We start from the raw sequence: 17,691 nt of genomic DNA on the forward strand, positions 1-17,691 counted from the left end.
AAGTAAATAAAATATCAAGTTCAATATTTTAGAAAATCCAGATTCTACAGACGAAGCACAAGCAATAGCTTAGAATGTTATTAAAATTATGGTATGAAGTACGTATTAGTAGACAGACACATTATAGTATATACTGAATTATACTAAAGTATTTGAAAAAAACATTTAGGAGGATTTTAAAAGACACTATCAAAATTCTGTAAGAAAAATTACTGAAACGTACAAGAATATGAAGAAAACAGAACAGAAACTTATACTAGGTTGACATCACATTTAATTACTTCAAATGCTAGATGTCTCGGGACTGATGGCCTCAGATGTTAAGTCCCATCGTGCTTAGACCCATTTAAAGCTAGATTGCTCAGTAACCAACCATAAAGTGGCAACAGTGCAAGTAGCAGATTTTTTAGAAGAACAAAAACAAGATGGAATTACATAATTCAAGAGACGAACCCAACACACAATACTTAATTGTGAAAATAATGATGTCTTAGAAGATACACATGGTCAGTTGTACAATGCCTCTTGAAGTATAAAGAAACGGAAGCCAGCAGCAGATGATGTTGTCTGAATATAAACGATTAAAACTAGAAGAAATATTTGAAACTGAAAGTACATATTTAACCTGAAGGACAAAAGCAATGAAATTCAGAGTCCTTTACAGAATGTTCATCGAGAAAGAAAACTCCTCAAAACTAGAACAATGCTGTAATTGTGGAGGCAACTAATGTGCCGGCCGGTGTGGCCGAGTGGTTCTAGGCGCTTCAGTCTGGAACTGCTCGACCGCTACGGTCGCAGGTTCGAATCCTGCCTCGGGCATGGATGTGTGTGATGTCCTTAGATTTGTTAGGTTCAAGTAGTTTTAAGTTCTAGGGGACTGATGACTTCAGATGTTAAGTCCCATAGTGCTCAGAGCCAATTGAACCATTTTTTGCAACTAATGTAGACAAGAAGGAATCAAATGGGACCTACTTTGAAAGACACTACAACTAACTCACTGCATCAGTCTTCTCACTTTTATAACAGTCCTGATCAATTGCTCTTCCACTGTCATTCAACTGACTAATGTTGAGGAAACCTGAACCAGATAATGTGAGACAGAAAGTAGCCCCTTATCAATGCGAGCAATCTCATTTCTTTTGTGTAGAGCTAGTACTACATGTGCTGAGATACTGCCACAGCTACAGTGGCAGATCGCATGGGATACGCTTATAATGTGTGAAATATATTGAGGAATACACCATCTTTTGGCGAGTGTTTCCCGATTCAGTCGATACGACTGATTCTAATTATCCGTGTGTTGGCGGTGTGGCTTTACTCTGGTGGTGGCGGCAGCCAAAAGCAGCTCAATAACAGTGAGAACCTTTTACTTACTTTTCCAAAAGTTCGTGAATGTATATCATGCCTAGACCGGGGGAGGGGGGGGAGGGGGCACTCGTTGGTTGACGGCGGCATACCCACGAACCTTGGCAGCGAAGCAGTGTCGTGGTCTACAGTGGATAACCCCCAGCCCAGCTTCATGGCAGAATGACCTTGTAACTCGCGCGTTCCTAGTAAGGCGCATGGACTGTATCAGGTTCTTACGCAGCAAATTGGCTCGGGCAGACCGAGCCTATGTGTGTGGCGAGTGAGAGGTGGATAGACGTCAGCGACACGAACCTCGACTGCTGTCTGGCTAGTGGCGTCTGGCGCTGGTGCTCAGTTGCTCGGTGGGCCTCGTTTCGAGCTTCGTCCCACTAGTGCTGTGGCTGGACCCCCCCAAGACGGTTGGGCAGCGGTGGCCTCATGGCAGAAGCCCACACTTTAGTGCATGCTGACTCAATGATTCACCAATTCGGTCACTTGCCAATTCGGTGCTTAGCCCGGTTGGACATTGGTTCACACGTCTGACTTCAATGCTGTCAACACTTGCCACAGCTGGGGTAGGCTCCGAGCAACTCCTGCGCTCGGATCGTCCATACCAGTCTGCTGCATCAGCTCCTCATGATGGTCAGCCTCCCAGGAAGGAATGTACACATCACATGTCGTTCCACAGCCAAGCCAGGCTGGGGAAACTGCTACTGCATCTCCAAGACAACACTTCGCTGCTGAAGTATGTGGATTCGACGATTACTACCCACCACGCATCAGATACACGCATGAGGTACCTCAAGAACTATTGGAAAGTAAATAAAAGGCTTCTACTGTCATGAAGTTACCCTCATCCACCATCCACGACCAGAGAATAGCCACATTCTTCACGAATAGTGTGAAAAGTGGGATGGAGAGTACAATGGTGGCTCAATGTCCAGAGCAACAAAGGGCAGAAATGGCAGAAATACATCAGGACTGGTGTTCTGTAGGATATTACACGTAAGTGCCGACTTGAAGCTTTTGTACGGGCCTGTAGAGTTATATTGTCCTTTACCTACACTCGATGGTATTTTTTGTTTTCTGCTTTTGATAGTCATAGGTGGTAAGCCACATGGCGTCTGGAGGAAAGGAGTCATGCAAAGAAACAATTCAACAGTTACTTGATCAGATTGCTCAAATCCAAGATGGTAATATGCAAATTGGATAAGAAACTTGAAAGTTTACAGGAGGACAGTAAAGAACCTATGATGTAACAGTATAATAAATTGAGAAATTATCTAAATTTTTCATGAAGTTGTAAATCGATGTTACTGTGAATCGATAGTAACCGCACGAAGACCACTGTAAAACTTTGCTAATATACAGGGTGGTCCACTGATCGTGAGCGGGCCAAATAACTCACGAAATAAGCGTCAAACGAAAAAACTACAAAGAACGAAACTTGTCTAGCTTGAACGGGAAACCAGATGGCGCTGTGGCTGGCCCGCTAGATAGCGCTACCATACGTCAAACGGATATCAACTGCATTTTTTAAAAAATAGGAACCCCCATTTTATTACATATTCGTGTAGTACGTAAAGAATTATGAATGTTTTAGTTGGACCACTTTTTTCGCTTTGTGATAGATGGCGCTGTAATAGTCACAAATATATGGCTCACAGTTTTGGACGAACAGTTGGTCACAGGTGGGTTTTTTAAATTAAAATACAGAACGTAGGTACGTTTGAACATTTTATTTCGGTTGTTCCAATGTCATACACGTACCTTTGTGAACTTATCATTTCTGAGAACTCATGCTGTTACAGCGTGATTACCTGTAAATACCACATTAATGCAATAATTGCTCAGAATTATGTCCGTCAACCTCAATGCATTTGGCAGTACGTGTAACGACATTCCTCTCAACAGCGAGTAGTTCGCCTTCCGTAATGTTCGCACTTGCATTGACAATGCGCTGACGCATTTTGTCAGGCGTTGTCGATGGATCACAATAGCAAATCTCCCTCAACTTTCCGCACAGAAAGAAATCCGGGGACGTCAGATCCTGTGAACGGGCGGACCATGGTATGGTGATTCGACGACCAATCCACCTGCCATGAAATATGCTGTAAAATATAGCTTGAGCCACACGCGAGCTATGTGCCGGACATCCATCATGTTGGAAGTACATCGCCATTCTGTCATGTAGTGAAACATCTTGTAGTAACATCGGTAGAACATTACATAGGACATCAGCACACATTGCACCATTTAGATTGCCATCAATAAAATGGGGGACAATTATCCTTCCTCCCATAATGCCCCACCATACATTAACCCGCCAAGATCGCTGACGTTCCACTTGTCGCAGCCATCGTGGATTTTCGGTTGCCCAATAGTGCATATTATGCCGATTTACGTTACCGGTGTTGGTGAATTACGCTTCATCGCTAAATAGAACGCGTGCAAAAAATCAGTCATCGTCCCGCAATTTCTCTTGTGCCCAGTGGCAGGAGTGTACACGACGTTCAAAGTCGTCGCCATGCAATTCCTGGTGCACAGAAATATGGTACGGGTGTAATCGATGTTGATGTAGCATTCTCAACACCGACGTTTCAGAGATTCCCGATTCTCGCGAAATTTGTGTGCTACTGATGTGCGGATTAGCCGTGACAGCAGCTAAAACACCTACTTGGGAATCATCATTTGTTGCACGTCGTGGTTGACGTTTCACATGTGGCTGGACACTTCCTGTTTCCTTAAATAACGTAACTATCCGGCGAATGGTCCGGACACTTGGAAGATGTCGTCCAGGATACCGAGCAGCATTTTGATCACAATAGCCATACATCAACACGATATAGGCCTTTTCCGCAATTGGTAAACGGTCCATTTTAACACGGGTAATGTATCACGAAGCAAATACCGTCCGCACTGGCGCAATATTACGTGATATCACGTACTTACACATTTGTGACTATTATAGCGCCATCTATCACAAAGCGAAAAAAGTGGTCCAACTAAAACATTCATATTTCTTTACGTACTACACTAATATGTAATAAAAATGGGGTCCCTATTTTTAAAAAAACGCAGTTGATATCCGTTTGACCTATGGCAGCGCCATCTTCCGCGCCAACCATAGCGCCATCTGGTTTCCCCCTTCAAACTAGACGAGTTTCGTTCTTTGTAGGTTTTTCGTTTGATGCTTATTTCCTGGGATATTTGGCCCAGTCACTATCAGTGAACCATCACGTATGTAAATACTCAAATATCTAAGTGTTTTAATTATGTGTATGGACTATTAATCGTAAATGACTGTCATAGTCCCAAGGGAATTATAAAGTATTATTTTGAATTCATATTTGTTTCAGTCGATCGAGTACGCAGGGGAACTACGTTGTTATTTCGTTTGGAGTGTTTTTGTGATTACCTTGACGTGCTTAGCCACCGAGGGCAGAACTGAGCAGCAGTACCGAACTCGCTTGTAGGTAGTGAAGTAGTGAAGTCGACGTTGTGGAACGCACAGTTAAGATATATTATAGTGCGGCAAAATTTTATTAAGAAGGTCAACGAAGTGTTGTTACAATAATGTTCAAGCTCATTTGTTGTTTCAGTGAAATATTTGTCACGGATGCATGATTTTTCAGGACATAAATTGTGGTATTCCTGGATATAACCAAGTTATAGAAGTGTTAACGAAGGTAGGCAGTGCAGTGAAGTGTTTGTGATTGTATTTTGTAGGGAAAGAACCAAAACCTATGTCCACAAAACATTTCGGGTAAATTTATTCGACAGCCTTTCACAATAATTCAGATAGAGGTCAAAACACGGTTACAGCTTTCAGATTTGTTGTTAGTGACGTCCACTTTTAATTTAATAGAAAGTTCCAAATATAAACGTTTAACAAGAACAGTCAAACCTTAAATTTACGGTTTTTACGACATGCGTGAGGGTTAAGATCGCGCATCTAAGCTGCACGACCAGACGCACGCTACCGCTCAAAATGTAACAGTTAAAAAAAGACGACATAGTTACATGTGGGGACCGGATTAATAAATATTTGACAATATAATAAAAAAGTGGGTAAGGCTGCGAACCAACGAGCCCTTTGCATGTCGTTAACCATGTAACCAGTTACTACGGGCTTACTCTATTGCAGGCTCTTTGACTGCGGTGAAGGCGTTGAGGACGCGTTTAGATGTGGGCGCTGGCTTTTCTTTAAGCGTTATTGACGTCCCATTCCACCGACTTCTCACTACTAAGAAGGTGCTACTTCCGTGTCTTGGTGAATTAAAACGTTTCGAGTATTTAACATAGCACATACGTGCCTTTTTGCGAGCTGTCTTTTGCAAATCAACCTACTTTCGAAATCTTGAACCGTTTATCAATTATGACGTTTGTTATGACCAGCGACAGAAATGAGAGTGTTGCGCGCGACCGTCCGCCGGATATAAAAACCAATAAATCGAGAACGTAATGAGATATCATTCTGCTCTTCATTTTATATAAAATTTCTATTCTTATCTACATTTCATAGCCTACAATATTTGAACTAAAAGTCTAATACACAAAAAGTTTACGCAATGCCTTTTTACCTCTGCAAATTCCCTAAAATTTCGTGAAATGATTTACTTAATTTGATGCTGCACAGTAACTATGTTGAATAAAGAAAGAAATTCAGTTCTTTATAGAGAAAATATGTCAGATGGTAAGATGTGGGAAAATCAATTGTCTTTTACAGAGTAGTTTGATGAAAGGAGAAAAATTAAAAGGTTTTGAAGTATATTTCACTAGCGGAAAGAGAGATACAGCCTGCAGGAAAATTAAAGAGGCTTCTTGCGGGAAAAAGAGCAGCTGTATGAATATCATGAGATCAGATGGTAAATTAGTCCTAAGCAAAGAAGGGAAAGCTGAAAGGTGGAAGGAGTTCATAGAGCGTCTAAGAGGGAGATGAACTTCAAGACAGTATTATAGAAGGGGATGTGGACGTAGTGCAGATGAGAGGGGAGATATGGCACTGGGAGAAGAGATATACACTCCGAGAAGAATTTGTCAAAGCTCTGAAAGATCTAAGTCAAATTAAGGTCCACGGGGGTAGATGACACTCCGTCTTGGGAGGGCCAGCAATGACAAAACTCTTCCATCTGGCGTGCAGTATATATGAGACAGGCAAAATACCCTCACACTTCAAGAAGAGTGTACTAATCCCAATTCCAAAGAAAGCAGTTGCTGGCAGGTGCGAAAATTGCAGTGTTTTCAGTTTAATAAGTCTTCGTTGCGAAATAATAACATGAATTTTTTACATAAGAATGGAAAAACTTGTGGTAGCCGACTACGGGGGAGATTGCTTTGGATTCGGAGGAAATACAGCAACATGCGAGGCAACATTGATCCTTCGACTTATCTTAGAAAACAAGTTAAAGGAAACATAAACCTACGTTTTTAGCATTTCTAGACTTAGAGAAATATGTGTCAATGTTGACTGGAATACTCTCTTTGAAAATCTGAAGATAGCAGGGGTACAATACACAGAGCGAAAGGCTATTTACAACTTGTACAGAAACTAACGTCAGTTATGACAGTTGAGGGGCATGAAAAGGAACCAGTGCTTGAGAACGGAGTGAGACAGGGTTGTAGCCTATAGACAACGTCATTTAATTTGTACATTAAGCAAGCAGGACAGGAAGCAAAAGAAAATTTTGGTGTAGAAATACCCGTAAAAACTGTAGAAGAAAAAAAACTTTGACGTTTGTCTATGACATTGTAATTCTGTTAGAGACAGTAACTCACTTGGAAGAGCAGTTGGTCAGTGTGTTTGGAGTAAAATATAAGATGAACATTAAGAAAAGCAAAACAAGGATAACGGAATGTAGTCTAATTAAATCAGGGGTACTAAGGGAATTAGATTAGGAAACGAGACACTTAAAGTAGTAGGTGAGTGTTGCTGTTTGGACAGAAAAATAACAGATGATGGCCGAAGAAGAGAGGATGCGAAATGTAGAGTGGCAATGACAAGAAAAGCATATCTGAAGAAGAAGAATTTGTTAACGCCGTATATAGGTTTAAGTGTCCGCCACTCGTCGTCTCGCGGTAGCGTTCTCGTTTCCCTAGTACGGGGCCCCGGGTGCGATTCCCGGCGGGGACAGGGATTTTCACCTGGCCCGTGATGGCTGGGTGTTGTTGTGTCGTCTTCATAATCATCATTCATCCCCAATACGGTCGGAGGAAGGCAACGGCAAACCACCTCCATTTTGCGGGTCACCCGGATCTTTCCCCTACGCTCTGATAAGAAGAATAGGACTTCATTTCCATTTCCAAAAATTTAAGTGTTAGGAAGTCTTTTCTGAAGGTATTTGTATGGACGTTGCCATGTGTGGAAGTGAAACGTGGACGATAAACGGTTGAGGAAAAAAGAGAATAGAAGCTTTCGAAATGTGGTGCTACAGAAGAATTCTAAAGACAAGAAGGGTCGATCACGTAACCAATGAGGAGGTACTGAACAGAAATCGAGAGACAATAAATTTGTGGCCCAACTTCACCAAAAAATGGTTCAAATGGCTCTGAGCACTATGGGACTTAACTTCTAAGGTCATCAGTTCCCTAGAACTTAGAACTTCTTAAACCTAACTAACCTAAGGACATCACACACATCCATGGCCGAGGCAGGATTCGAACCAGCGACCGGAGCGGTCGCGCGGTTCCATTCTGTAGCGCCTAGAACCACTCGCCCACTGTGGTCGGCAGTTGACCAAAAGAAGGGATCGGTTGATAGGACACATTCTGATACCTTGTCTCAGAAGGTATCACCAATTTAGTGTTGGAGGGAAGTTTCTTTTTTTTTGGGGGGGGGGGGTTAAAAAACGTAGAGGGAGACCAAGACATGAATACTGTAAGAGGATCCATAAGGATAGGCTGCAGTAGTTGTCCGGAGATGAAGAGGCTCTCACAGGATAGAATAGCATGGAAAGCTGCATCAAAACAGTCTTCGGATTGAAGACTACGACAGCAAATGTTTTCTGAAAAACGGATAATACGTATTTCGCAGCGGCCGGAACACTTGCTCTCAGCATAGGTAAACATTGCATCGAGCAGTGAACCGACAACAAAGCCGCGGTCAGCACGAAATACAAGGATGATGGCTGTAGCAGCGAAAGAGTTGAACCGCTTTTACTTGCATTTATTCACATTTTTTTAAAAATGAGGAGCCATTCATTTTGACAAGTGTAACTTTTTTCTAGGACTTTCTGAATTTCCAGCAATGATGGTAGTTTCCAGAATGCAACAAAGTTTTCTGGCTCGTCGAAGGGTCCGAGTGAGTAGTATTGTGACTGGAAGGAACTGATGTAGCGCCTACCTTGCTGGCGATGTCGCCGGGCCCGCAGCCGATGTCTAGCGCGGGCAATGGCGGCTCTGGCCACGTGAGCAGCGGCCACAGTTGTTCAGCATGTTTCGTTGCAGTCACCACGAGGTCCGCGCCGTTGCGACTGTACATCTCTGGCTTGTCCATGCTGCTCTGCTGTCTGCGACACTCGCCTTCAACAGCAAGATGCTAATGCCTGTACAACAGAAGTGGGCAGGAATAAGCTCAATCTAGCGCAGATTAGCGGGAAGAAAGAAGATTACGCCACGCCAACGTTGAAGTGCAGAATTTAACTACATTAAATTCCCTATAAAATAAGGTCCTGTTTATCCTTTCTGTAGGACTAACATTTTTCGGGTAGCGAGCGAGAGAATATGAAAATCTCGCACTTAGTTTTTGAAGGCCGGTTGCATAGAAAGACAGCGACAGGGGCAGCTGAATCACGCTGTGCAGTACCACGATTCAAAACCTTCATTTCTGGTCTACCCTGTTTATCGCCAAGTGTGAAAAATGTTCAAAAGTGTGTGAATTTTTAAGGGACCAAACTGATTAGGTCATCGATCCCTAGACTTAAACACTACTTAAACTAACTTAAACTAAGCTATATTATAAACAACACACACACCCATGCCCGAGGGAGGACTCGAACCTCCATCGGGAGGGACTGCGCAGTCCGTGACATGACGCGTCAAACCATGCGGCCACTCCGAACTCAAGTGTCACTTCCTTACAGGTATACAGATATCCATGCAAATAATTTCAGAAAATATGTCCCAACAATTAAATTTATGTGTCATATCAACAAATTTCCCTGTTTCAGAAACACTTCTCTCGCTACAGTCGGTCTGTATTTGACATCCTCTCTATTTCACCCATCGTTTCTTAACTTTGTTTCTCAAATAGCTCAACTCATCAACTAATTTTAGTGTCCGGTATCCTTAGCTAATTGTATCAACATCCCCTGACTTAATTCGACTACATTCCATCACAATCGTTTTAATTTCCTTGATGTTCACCTTATAACGTCTTTAAAGGAAAACCCGTACCTGAAACAAATTGACCGCTCTAGGTACCATACATATCTAGCCATCCATGGGTACTACCTACCTTGTAAAGCATATCTCCCTAAACTGTACAGAAATGTTATCAATAAAGGAAATGGAAATGAGCGTTTGGCGTCATTGGCCGGGAGGACCCTTATGAGGCAGGTCCGGCCGCCTTGGTGCAGGTCTTATTACATTCGACGCCACATTGGGCGACCTGCGCGCTGGATGGGGATGAAATGATGTTGAAGACAACACAACACCCAGTCCTTGAGCGGAGAAAAACCCCGACCCGGCCGGGTATCGAACCCGGGCCCGTAGGACGGCAATACGTCACGCTAACCACTTACCTATCGGGGCGGACAATACAGGAAATAAATTCCTAATACCACCCTGTTATTGTAATGAACATCATGAAACGAGGTCAGTCATGGTCATTTTATCATATAAATTCACGTAACACATTTTAGTACTATTATCACCGTGGCTCAAATCTCCAGGTGTATCCTTATTTACGATTACCTACGGCTCTCGCATTCACGAATAATGCCGTCTTAAAGACTTTTTCTTATTGCATTTCTTCATGAGATGCACTGAGGTGAGAAATATCACGGGATAGAGATATGTACGTATACCGATTGCGGTAGTACTGTGTAGACAAAGTAAAAAATGGCTGTACATTTACGGAGGTATCATTTGTGCTCAGGTGGTACAAGTGAAAAGGTTTCGGACGTGATAATGGCCGCGCGACGGGAATTAATAGATTTTGAACACGGAATGGTAGTTGGAACTGGACGCATGGAAGATCCCACTTCGGGAATCGTTAGTGAATTCCGTATTCGAAGACCCACAGAGTCAATAATATGCCACGAATACCAAATGTCAGGCATTATCTCTCACCATAGACAACATATTGGCCTATGGCTTTCACTTAAAGACCGAGAGCAGTTGTCAGTGCTAACAGACAAGCAACACCGAGTGAAATACCGCAGAAATCAGTGTGGGACATACAACGAACGTGTCCGCTAGGAGGACAGTGTTGCGAAATTTGGCGTTACTGGGCTATGGTAGAAGACGACAGATGCGAGCAGCAAGGCATCGCCTGCAGCACTTCTCCGGGGGTCTTTACCATATCGGTTGGATCTTAGACGACTGGAAAACCGTGTCCTGGTGGGATGAGTCCCGATTTCAGTTGGTAACGCCTGATGGGAGAGTTCTAGTATGGTGCAGACCTCAAGAAGCCGTGAACTCAAATCGTCAATAAGGCACTGTGCAAGCTGGAGGTGGCTTCATAATGGTGTGGGCAGTGATTACTAGAATGGAGCAGGTCCGGTGGTCCGACTGAACCCATCATTAACTGTACATGGTTATGTTCTGCTACTTGGAGACTATTTGCAGGTATTGATGGGATTTTTGCGAATCACAATGCGCCGTGTCACTGAGCCATAATTGTTATAAGAACATTCTGAGTAATTCGAGTGAATGATTTGGCCACCCAGCTCGCCCGACACAAATCTCTTCGTACACTTATCAGACATAATCGAGAGGTCAGTTCGTGCAGAAAACCTGCACCGGCCACACTTTCGCAATTATGGACGCCTATAGAGGCAGTATGGCTCAGTACTTCTGCTTGCGACTTCCTACGACTTGTTGAGTCCGTGCCATGGGGAGCTGCTGCACTCCGCTGGGCAAACGGAGGTTCGATACGATATCAGGAGGTACCCCACGGCTTTTATCACCCCAGTGTAAGCCCTGTGAGGCAGCTGTCTGAGGACACAGGATGTCCGTTATCTACCGTTGTGCCGTTAGAGTTCCTTCAGTCACTACCACCGTGACCTGAAGTTATACCCGATGACTCCTCACACCATGCCTCTCCAAAACATTAAAAGTATGGGAGCTCTACCCAAGTAGCCGACGATGGTTATTCGGGGCAGTGCAAAACAATGATTTATTGCTGAACACAATTCCAAGCCATTGTATGGTAATTCCCTAGTCCAGTTGGTGTTAGTCTCTGACCAATTCTGTGGGATAACACAGAACGTTGCACTGAGTCCATTACTAGAAAGTAAAATCCTCTAGGTTGTTAGGTTGTGTCATGTTTCTTCTATAGCATCCACGTTTTAAGCCCTGTTGTGTGATCTTCTTCAAGAGGTTCACGTCTTCACGATTAACTGAACGTCCTATTGAATGTTCAGCTAGACATGAACACCAAAAAGTCCCTAAGAAAATTCCAGCGGAGGTGTCCAAACGTCGATCGTGTAGTTAAAGGGTAGTCAATCTTTTTTACCTACCGCCCACTTTTGTATGGCTGTTAGTAGAAAAAATCTCAAACCACCCAGCGGTTGCACAGTAATGGTTCTTTATAAAGTAGGGGAATTATCAAATTTATAAAGCAGAGCTACAGCAATTTAAAGCATATAACAATGATTGCTTACCAAATTTTATGAACACCAAATGAAAGTGTTTTTTATGTCCCTACCGCTTAAGCCGACATTAATATTCGCGACCGAGCTTGGCGGCGCAGTGGTTACCACACTGGACTCGCATTCAGGAGGACGACAGGTCAAACCCGCGTCCGGCCCTCCTGATTTAGGTTTTCCGTGTCTTCCCTAAATCGCTTCAGGAAAATGCAGGGATGATTCCTTTGAAAGGGCACGGCCGACTTCCTTCCCCGTCCTACCCTAATCCGATGGGACTGATGACCTGGCGCCGGCCGTGTGACCGTGCGGTTCTAGGCGCTTTAGTCCGGAACCGCGATGCTGCTACGGTTGAAGGTTCGAATCCTGGCTCGGGCATGGATGTGGGTGATATCCTTAGGTTAGTTAGGTTTAAGTAGTTCTAAGTCTTGGAGGCTGATGACCTCAGATTTTAAGTCCCACAGTGCACAGAGCCATTTGAACCATTTGATGACCTCTTCGCACATCCATAGTTGAAACTGAGGACAGTGGGACGTCAACTGGTATAAATTTATATTAAAAATGAAGAAATTCCTCCAGCTGAATTTAAGGTGTCGATTTTATTTTGGCAACTAGTTTCAACGTTCTAATAACGTCATCCTCAGGCGCATACACTTGTTGACGACAACTGCGTGTGGCTGATACTAGAAGTCAGTGGTGAGATATGGACGTGCTCCGTGTGGAAGGTGGCTAGTGAATGAGTTACTAACCACCTTCTACACGGAGCACGTCCATATCTCACCACTGACTTCTAGTATCAGCCACACGCAGTTGACGTCAACAAGTTTATGCGCCTGAAGATGACGTTATTAAAACGTTGAAACTAGTTGCCAAAATAAAATCGACACTTTAAATTCACCTGGAAGAATTTCTTCATTTCTAATATAAATTTGATGACCTGGCTGTTCGGTCGCCTCCCCCAAACTAGACAACAAAACAAACAATAATTTTTAGTACACGACACACGTAACGTGTACTAATCAGATGTAGACGGTCTGCCACCTGACGGCAGAGCGAGTGAAGCAGCGACTTCAGCAATACACTTCACCAGCACGAGAGAAATAACAACCGTTCTGTTCTGCTGTGGATCCGCGCATGCGCAGTGGAAGAGGTGTATACAGGCATGCGTTCATGTTGCATCTCGAGTGGGCTTCCTGCTCGTTATTGTTTTCACGCGTGATCAGCAGACGAGAAATACGTGAGCTCTTGAGGACTTTTTGGGTAATTGCGCGAAATACTCGACACATTTTAGTGAAACATTTTTTTATAAATACAGTAATAAAACAAATGAAAATTCTCTGTTTTGTACTGCCGCTTAGAAAAGCTGTACATCTAATGAAAGCTTCTTATTGTAAAAAAGGGATGAAACAGTACGTATCACACTAGTTCGTGAAAGAACCGCACGTATTTGATCTGACTGCACATTTTGCGTTATTTCAGTATGCCAGCAAATAGTGCTGAGAGAATAACAGTCAGAGCAGTTATGCCGGTAGCCACCAATGAGGATTGTAAAAGGCGTTTTGCTTCTTTTCGGTTGCACTATTATGAAACAGCTTCCCTCATTACCGAGTCTCTTGCGCGAATTCCGTCGTGTTTGACTGACAAGGCACATCCATTTTGACGAAGTTCGTAAGGTCCTGTGGATATTCGGGCCTCGGCCCCTTCATTAACAGGGAGTGTAATTATGTCACTGCCTACAGACCTTATTTCCAGCCAAGGTCGAATCCAGTTCCCACTCCTAGCATAACGTCGTCGCTCTGCTCTACTCCTAACGACTATGGCGGACACTGGCACGGCAAATGCTCCATAGAGATCTGCGTACTCCGTGCCTAAAATCCCGTGAAGCAAAAACAGAGACAGTCACTTGCTCGTACCAGCATGACATAAAACGAATACTTCATAATGCTGTATAATCATAACGTAATTTCATTGTAGCTGTACAAGATAACAATAACTTCTTAATAAATACGAATAGATCTATCAGGCCGGCCACGGTCGTCTCGCGGTTCTAGGCGCGTAGTCCGGAACCGTGCGACTGCTACGGTCGCAGGTTCGAATCCTGCCTCGGGCATGGATGTGCGTGATGTCCTTAGGTTAGTTAGGTTTAAGTAGTTCTGAGTTATAGGGGACTAATGACCACAGCAGTTGAGTCCCACATTGCTCAGAGCCATTTGAACCATCTATCAGAAGTTTCAGTACGTGTAAATAGCAGCGTCAGAAAATATCGACTATCACACTCAGCAGCGCAACCGAAGTAAACAAGTGTGTGGTTACAAATACCCTGATCAGCCAGAACATTATGACCAGCGACCTACTATCGACATAAACTCGTCCAGGCGACATTAGCGCCACCTGGCGAAGAATGGCTGCTAGTCGACCAGCGTTCGGTGCGCGTAGTGAGGGTGTTATCCGTGTGTAGAGTGGGGAAGGCGCGCGATCTGAGTTTGACTGAGGGCAGATGGTGACGATCCGTAGTCTTGGCACGATCATTTCAGAATCGGCACAATTTGTCAGGTGTTCGAGGAGTACTGTGGTGTGTATCTTCAACAAGTGGCTGAACCAGAGTGAAACCATACCCAGGCGTCGTGGTGTTGGACGGCCACCCCTCATTACAGATGTCGGACGTCGTAGGCTGGGTAGACTGATAGAAGAAGACAGGCGACGAGATGTGGCGGAACTAACATCAGACTATAATGCCGTGCGTGGTATGAGTGTACGAAACGTGGCATTGTGCTGAGCACAAACGACCACTGTTCAGATAAGCAATAGTTTTAAGAATTTCATTCGATAGCTAAGAATGTGAGGTGGCTTTAGAAAGAAACCCGGTTGTTGTACGAGCAATGAAACTGAAATTGAAGCCTTTTTAATCAAGCGAGCACCGATTAGAAGGCAGCGTGACAGCAGACGAGTGGAGGGGCAGAGCGGAGGTAGCGTGCCGAAGAGTGGTCCGGCACGATGACCTGCAAGAGCTTGAAGGCGAAAGGACACAGAAAAGCCAGGGGTAGCTTAGAGTATGACGCAATATCCACAGACGGACATCCCTTGGGGGTGGAGAGGGGTGACCTGGTCCGAGCAGAGGCTACCAAAGGGTAAAACAGTAGTTCGTTTGAAAAAAACTTTAAATTACAGCAGAGGGCCTGAGTAAAATATGCAGAAGAGTGCAAAACAAAAGTGCTTGTGCACAGAAAGCAACAGGGAAAGTGTAAGGTAAAATTCGTCTGTTTTAAGGGAGAACATGGTGGCTGATGTCACAAGCGGTTTAGTGTGTGAGAAGGGGCGCACAGCACGCCACTGTTGAGGACTGGCGGCTAGACCAGAGAGCAGTACGGATGGCCGGCAGTTGCGCTCCCACAAGACTACCAACCAAGCTTTGCTTTTGGCTAAATCTCAATAAGGCCGAGACAAAGTAAGGTTCGCATAGCAGGTGAAGTTATTTTGACTGTTAATGAATGTTTATCTTACTGCGTGACAATTACTGAGGCGTAGATGCAAATAGTTAATGGAGCAAAGCTCATTGCGTGCAACCACATGAACACGGCAAGTCAGCTGCTGTGCTCGCTCCTGCTGCTGCAATTCTATTTTGTTTAACCTATTGGTTATGACCATGCTTATTTCTATGAGGGGTGTGTAAGTGAAGACTGAGTTCCGTGGTATCCGGCCTTTTGCATTAAACGGCCCGTGTGGCAGCCGTGTGAATTGTATTAATACGATCACAGTTGGGATTAGCCTGATTGAGACAACAACCAAGTGCAGTTGGTATCTGACAGTGGTCTTAAACCCTCTTAGGGAGTCATATCCGTCTGACAACTACCAGGCTGGATACTGATAGCTCTACGTATGTACTAAGTCCAAAATCCAAATGATACTAATAACGTATGAGCAGCTGAACTGCAGGTAAGGGCAGGTAAGATTACAGGTCGAGGAAGTGCGGAGGCTGACAACGCTACCACCGCGCAGGTAAGTCACAAACAGGACCCGCCACACACTCTTGTAAATCTACAGCTTACCGTACCAGACAGTCCAAGGGGTCCAGTACGTAAGTTAGAGTCTGTCATTCCGCAGAGGGTACGAAGTGGTACATCGGCCTAGGGAATGTTACAAGGGTCTGAACACAAAGTGCACTCAACACTCCTAACGATGGGCTTCCACAGCCGACGTCCCATTACGTGCCAGCCTTAACACCACGACACCGGAAACTACTAGTGAACTGAGCACTGCACGTTGGCGCAGTGGCAGAGCTGACGGGAGGGCGCACATCCGTAGCCTTCCAGGGGAGCAGCTCCTTGACACCTGTAATGTGGGACGGAGACAAACTGGCGACGGGTCCATTATGGTCTGGAGAACAATCACATAGGCACCCATGGGTCAATGGTCCTCGCGCAAGGCACGGCCAAGGACTATCGTACACAGGTTGCGGGCCACTACACCCATTCAAGACTATCATTTTTCCCCGTGGCAGTGTAATTTTTCAACAAGTTGATGTGCCATGTCACACACGTGTGATGGAGTGGTTCCAAGAACACAATGGCGAGTTTCAGTTGATGTGCTGGTCCCCCAACTGGTCAGATCTGAAACATATCGAACACATCTGAGATGTGGCAGAACGTGGCGTCACACTCATTGTCCCCTTCCCCGAAATTTACTGGAATTAAGTGACTTGTGCGTGCAGATGTGATCCCAACTCCCTATAGCGACTTAGCAAGACCTCGCTGCCTCCATGCCACGATGCGTCGCCGCAGTTATTCGTGACAAAGGTCATAATGTTGTTATTGACCAGTGTATTTACCACTTGGGCGCTGTTTCTCACTCACACGTTAAGTATATTTTGTAACAGCGCTACGAAAAATTTGGCAGATCCAGATCTGGACGCTCTGGATGCTGGTGCAGATTTGTTTATGATAGATGTGTCGTGTAATACCGCCTCTACCGCCCACCATGAAAGCTAGAATGCCGACTAACAGGGGCCAGGTTGACTACCATTGGTGCAGAAGAAATAAGATGCGGCCTAATAACCTAGAAGACTTTTACCTTCAATGGCATCGGCCACGACATCCTACAGACTAGTCCATTACTTGTACTCTGATGGCAGGCACAGATGTGAAGGAGCCACGATGTGCATGGTGCACAACACGGCGAGTCCTCCTTGTGGTGCTCAGACGTGGTCGACTGGAACCTTGACAAATACGCCTGCCCCCGTGTTACTATGCGGTCCAACACTGGGTTACTGCACATCCAAATCTGGATATTGCACGATTCGAACAGGCAGCCAAATGGAGACCCAGACTAGGGCCGCTTCCAAACTGTCAGGCGTTGATAGTGCTGCCTTAGAGTAGTAGGAAGCATATGTGTCTTTCACATCCCTCAACATCTGACGCTTTCCACGCGTCATATATACTGAAGAGCCAAAGAAACTGGTACACCAGCCTAATATCGTGTAGAGCCCCCGCGAGCAGGCAGAAGTGCAGCAACGCGACGTGGCGTGGACTCGCCTAATGTC

At 44.6% G+C, this 17,691-nt stretch overlaps 1 protein-coding gene across 3 annotated transcripts in view; it reads right to left on the reverse strand.

The window, feature by feature from the left end:
- Positions 1 to 17,691, reverse strand: part of LOC126335164 (juvenile hormone acid O-methyltransferase-like) — an 81,071-nt gene that overhangs the window by 48,223 nt on the left and 15,157 nt on the right. For all 3 annotated transcript variants that reach the window (XM_049998141.1, XM_049998138.1, XM_049998140.1), the window contains exon 2: positions 8,690 to 8,891. In XM_049998141.1, coding sequence (XP_049854098.1) covers positions 8,690 to 8,842 — 153 coding nt within the window. In that variant the 5' untranslated portion in view covers positions 8,843 to 8,891. The remainder of the gene's footprint in view (positions 1 to 8,689; positions 8,892 to 17,691) is intronic.

The sequence above is a fragment of the Schistocerca gregaria genome, chromosome 2 (assembly GCF_023897955.1).
Source record: "Schistocerca gregaria isolate iqSchGreg1 chromosome 2, iqSchGreg1.2, whole genome shotgun sequence".
NCBI classification, from domain to species: Eukaryota; Metazoa; Arthropoda; class Insecta; order Orthoptera; family Acrididae; genus Schistocerca; species Schistocerca gregaria.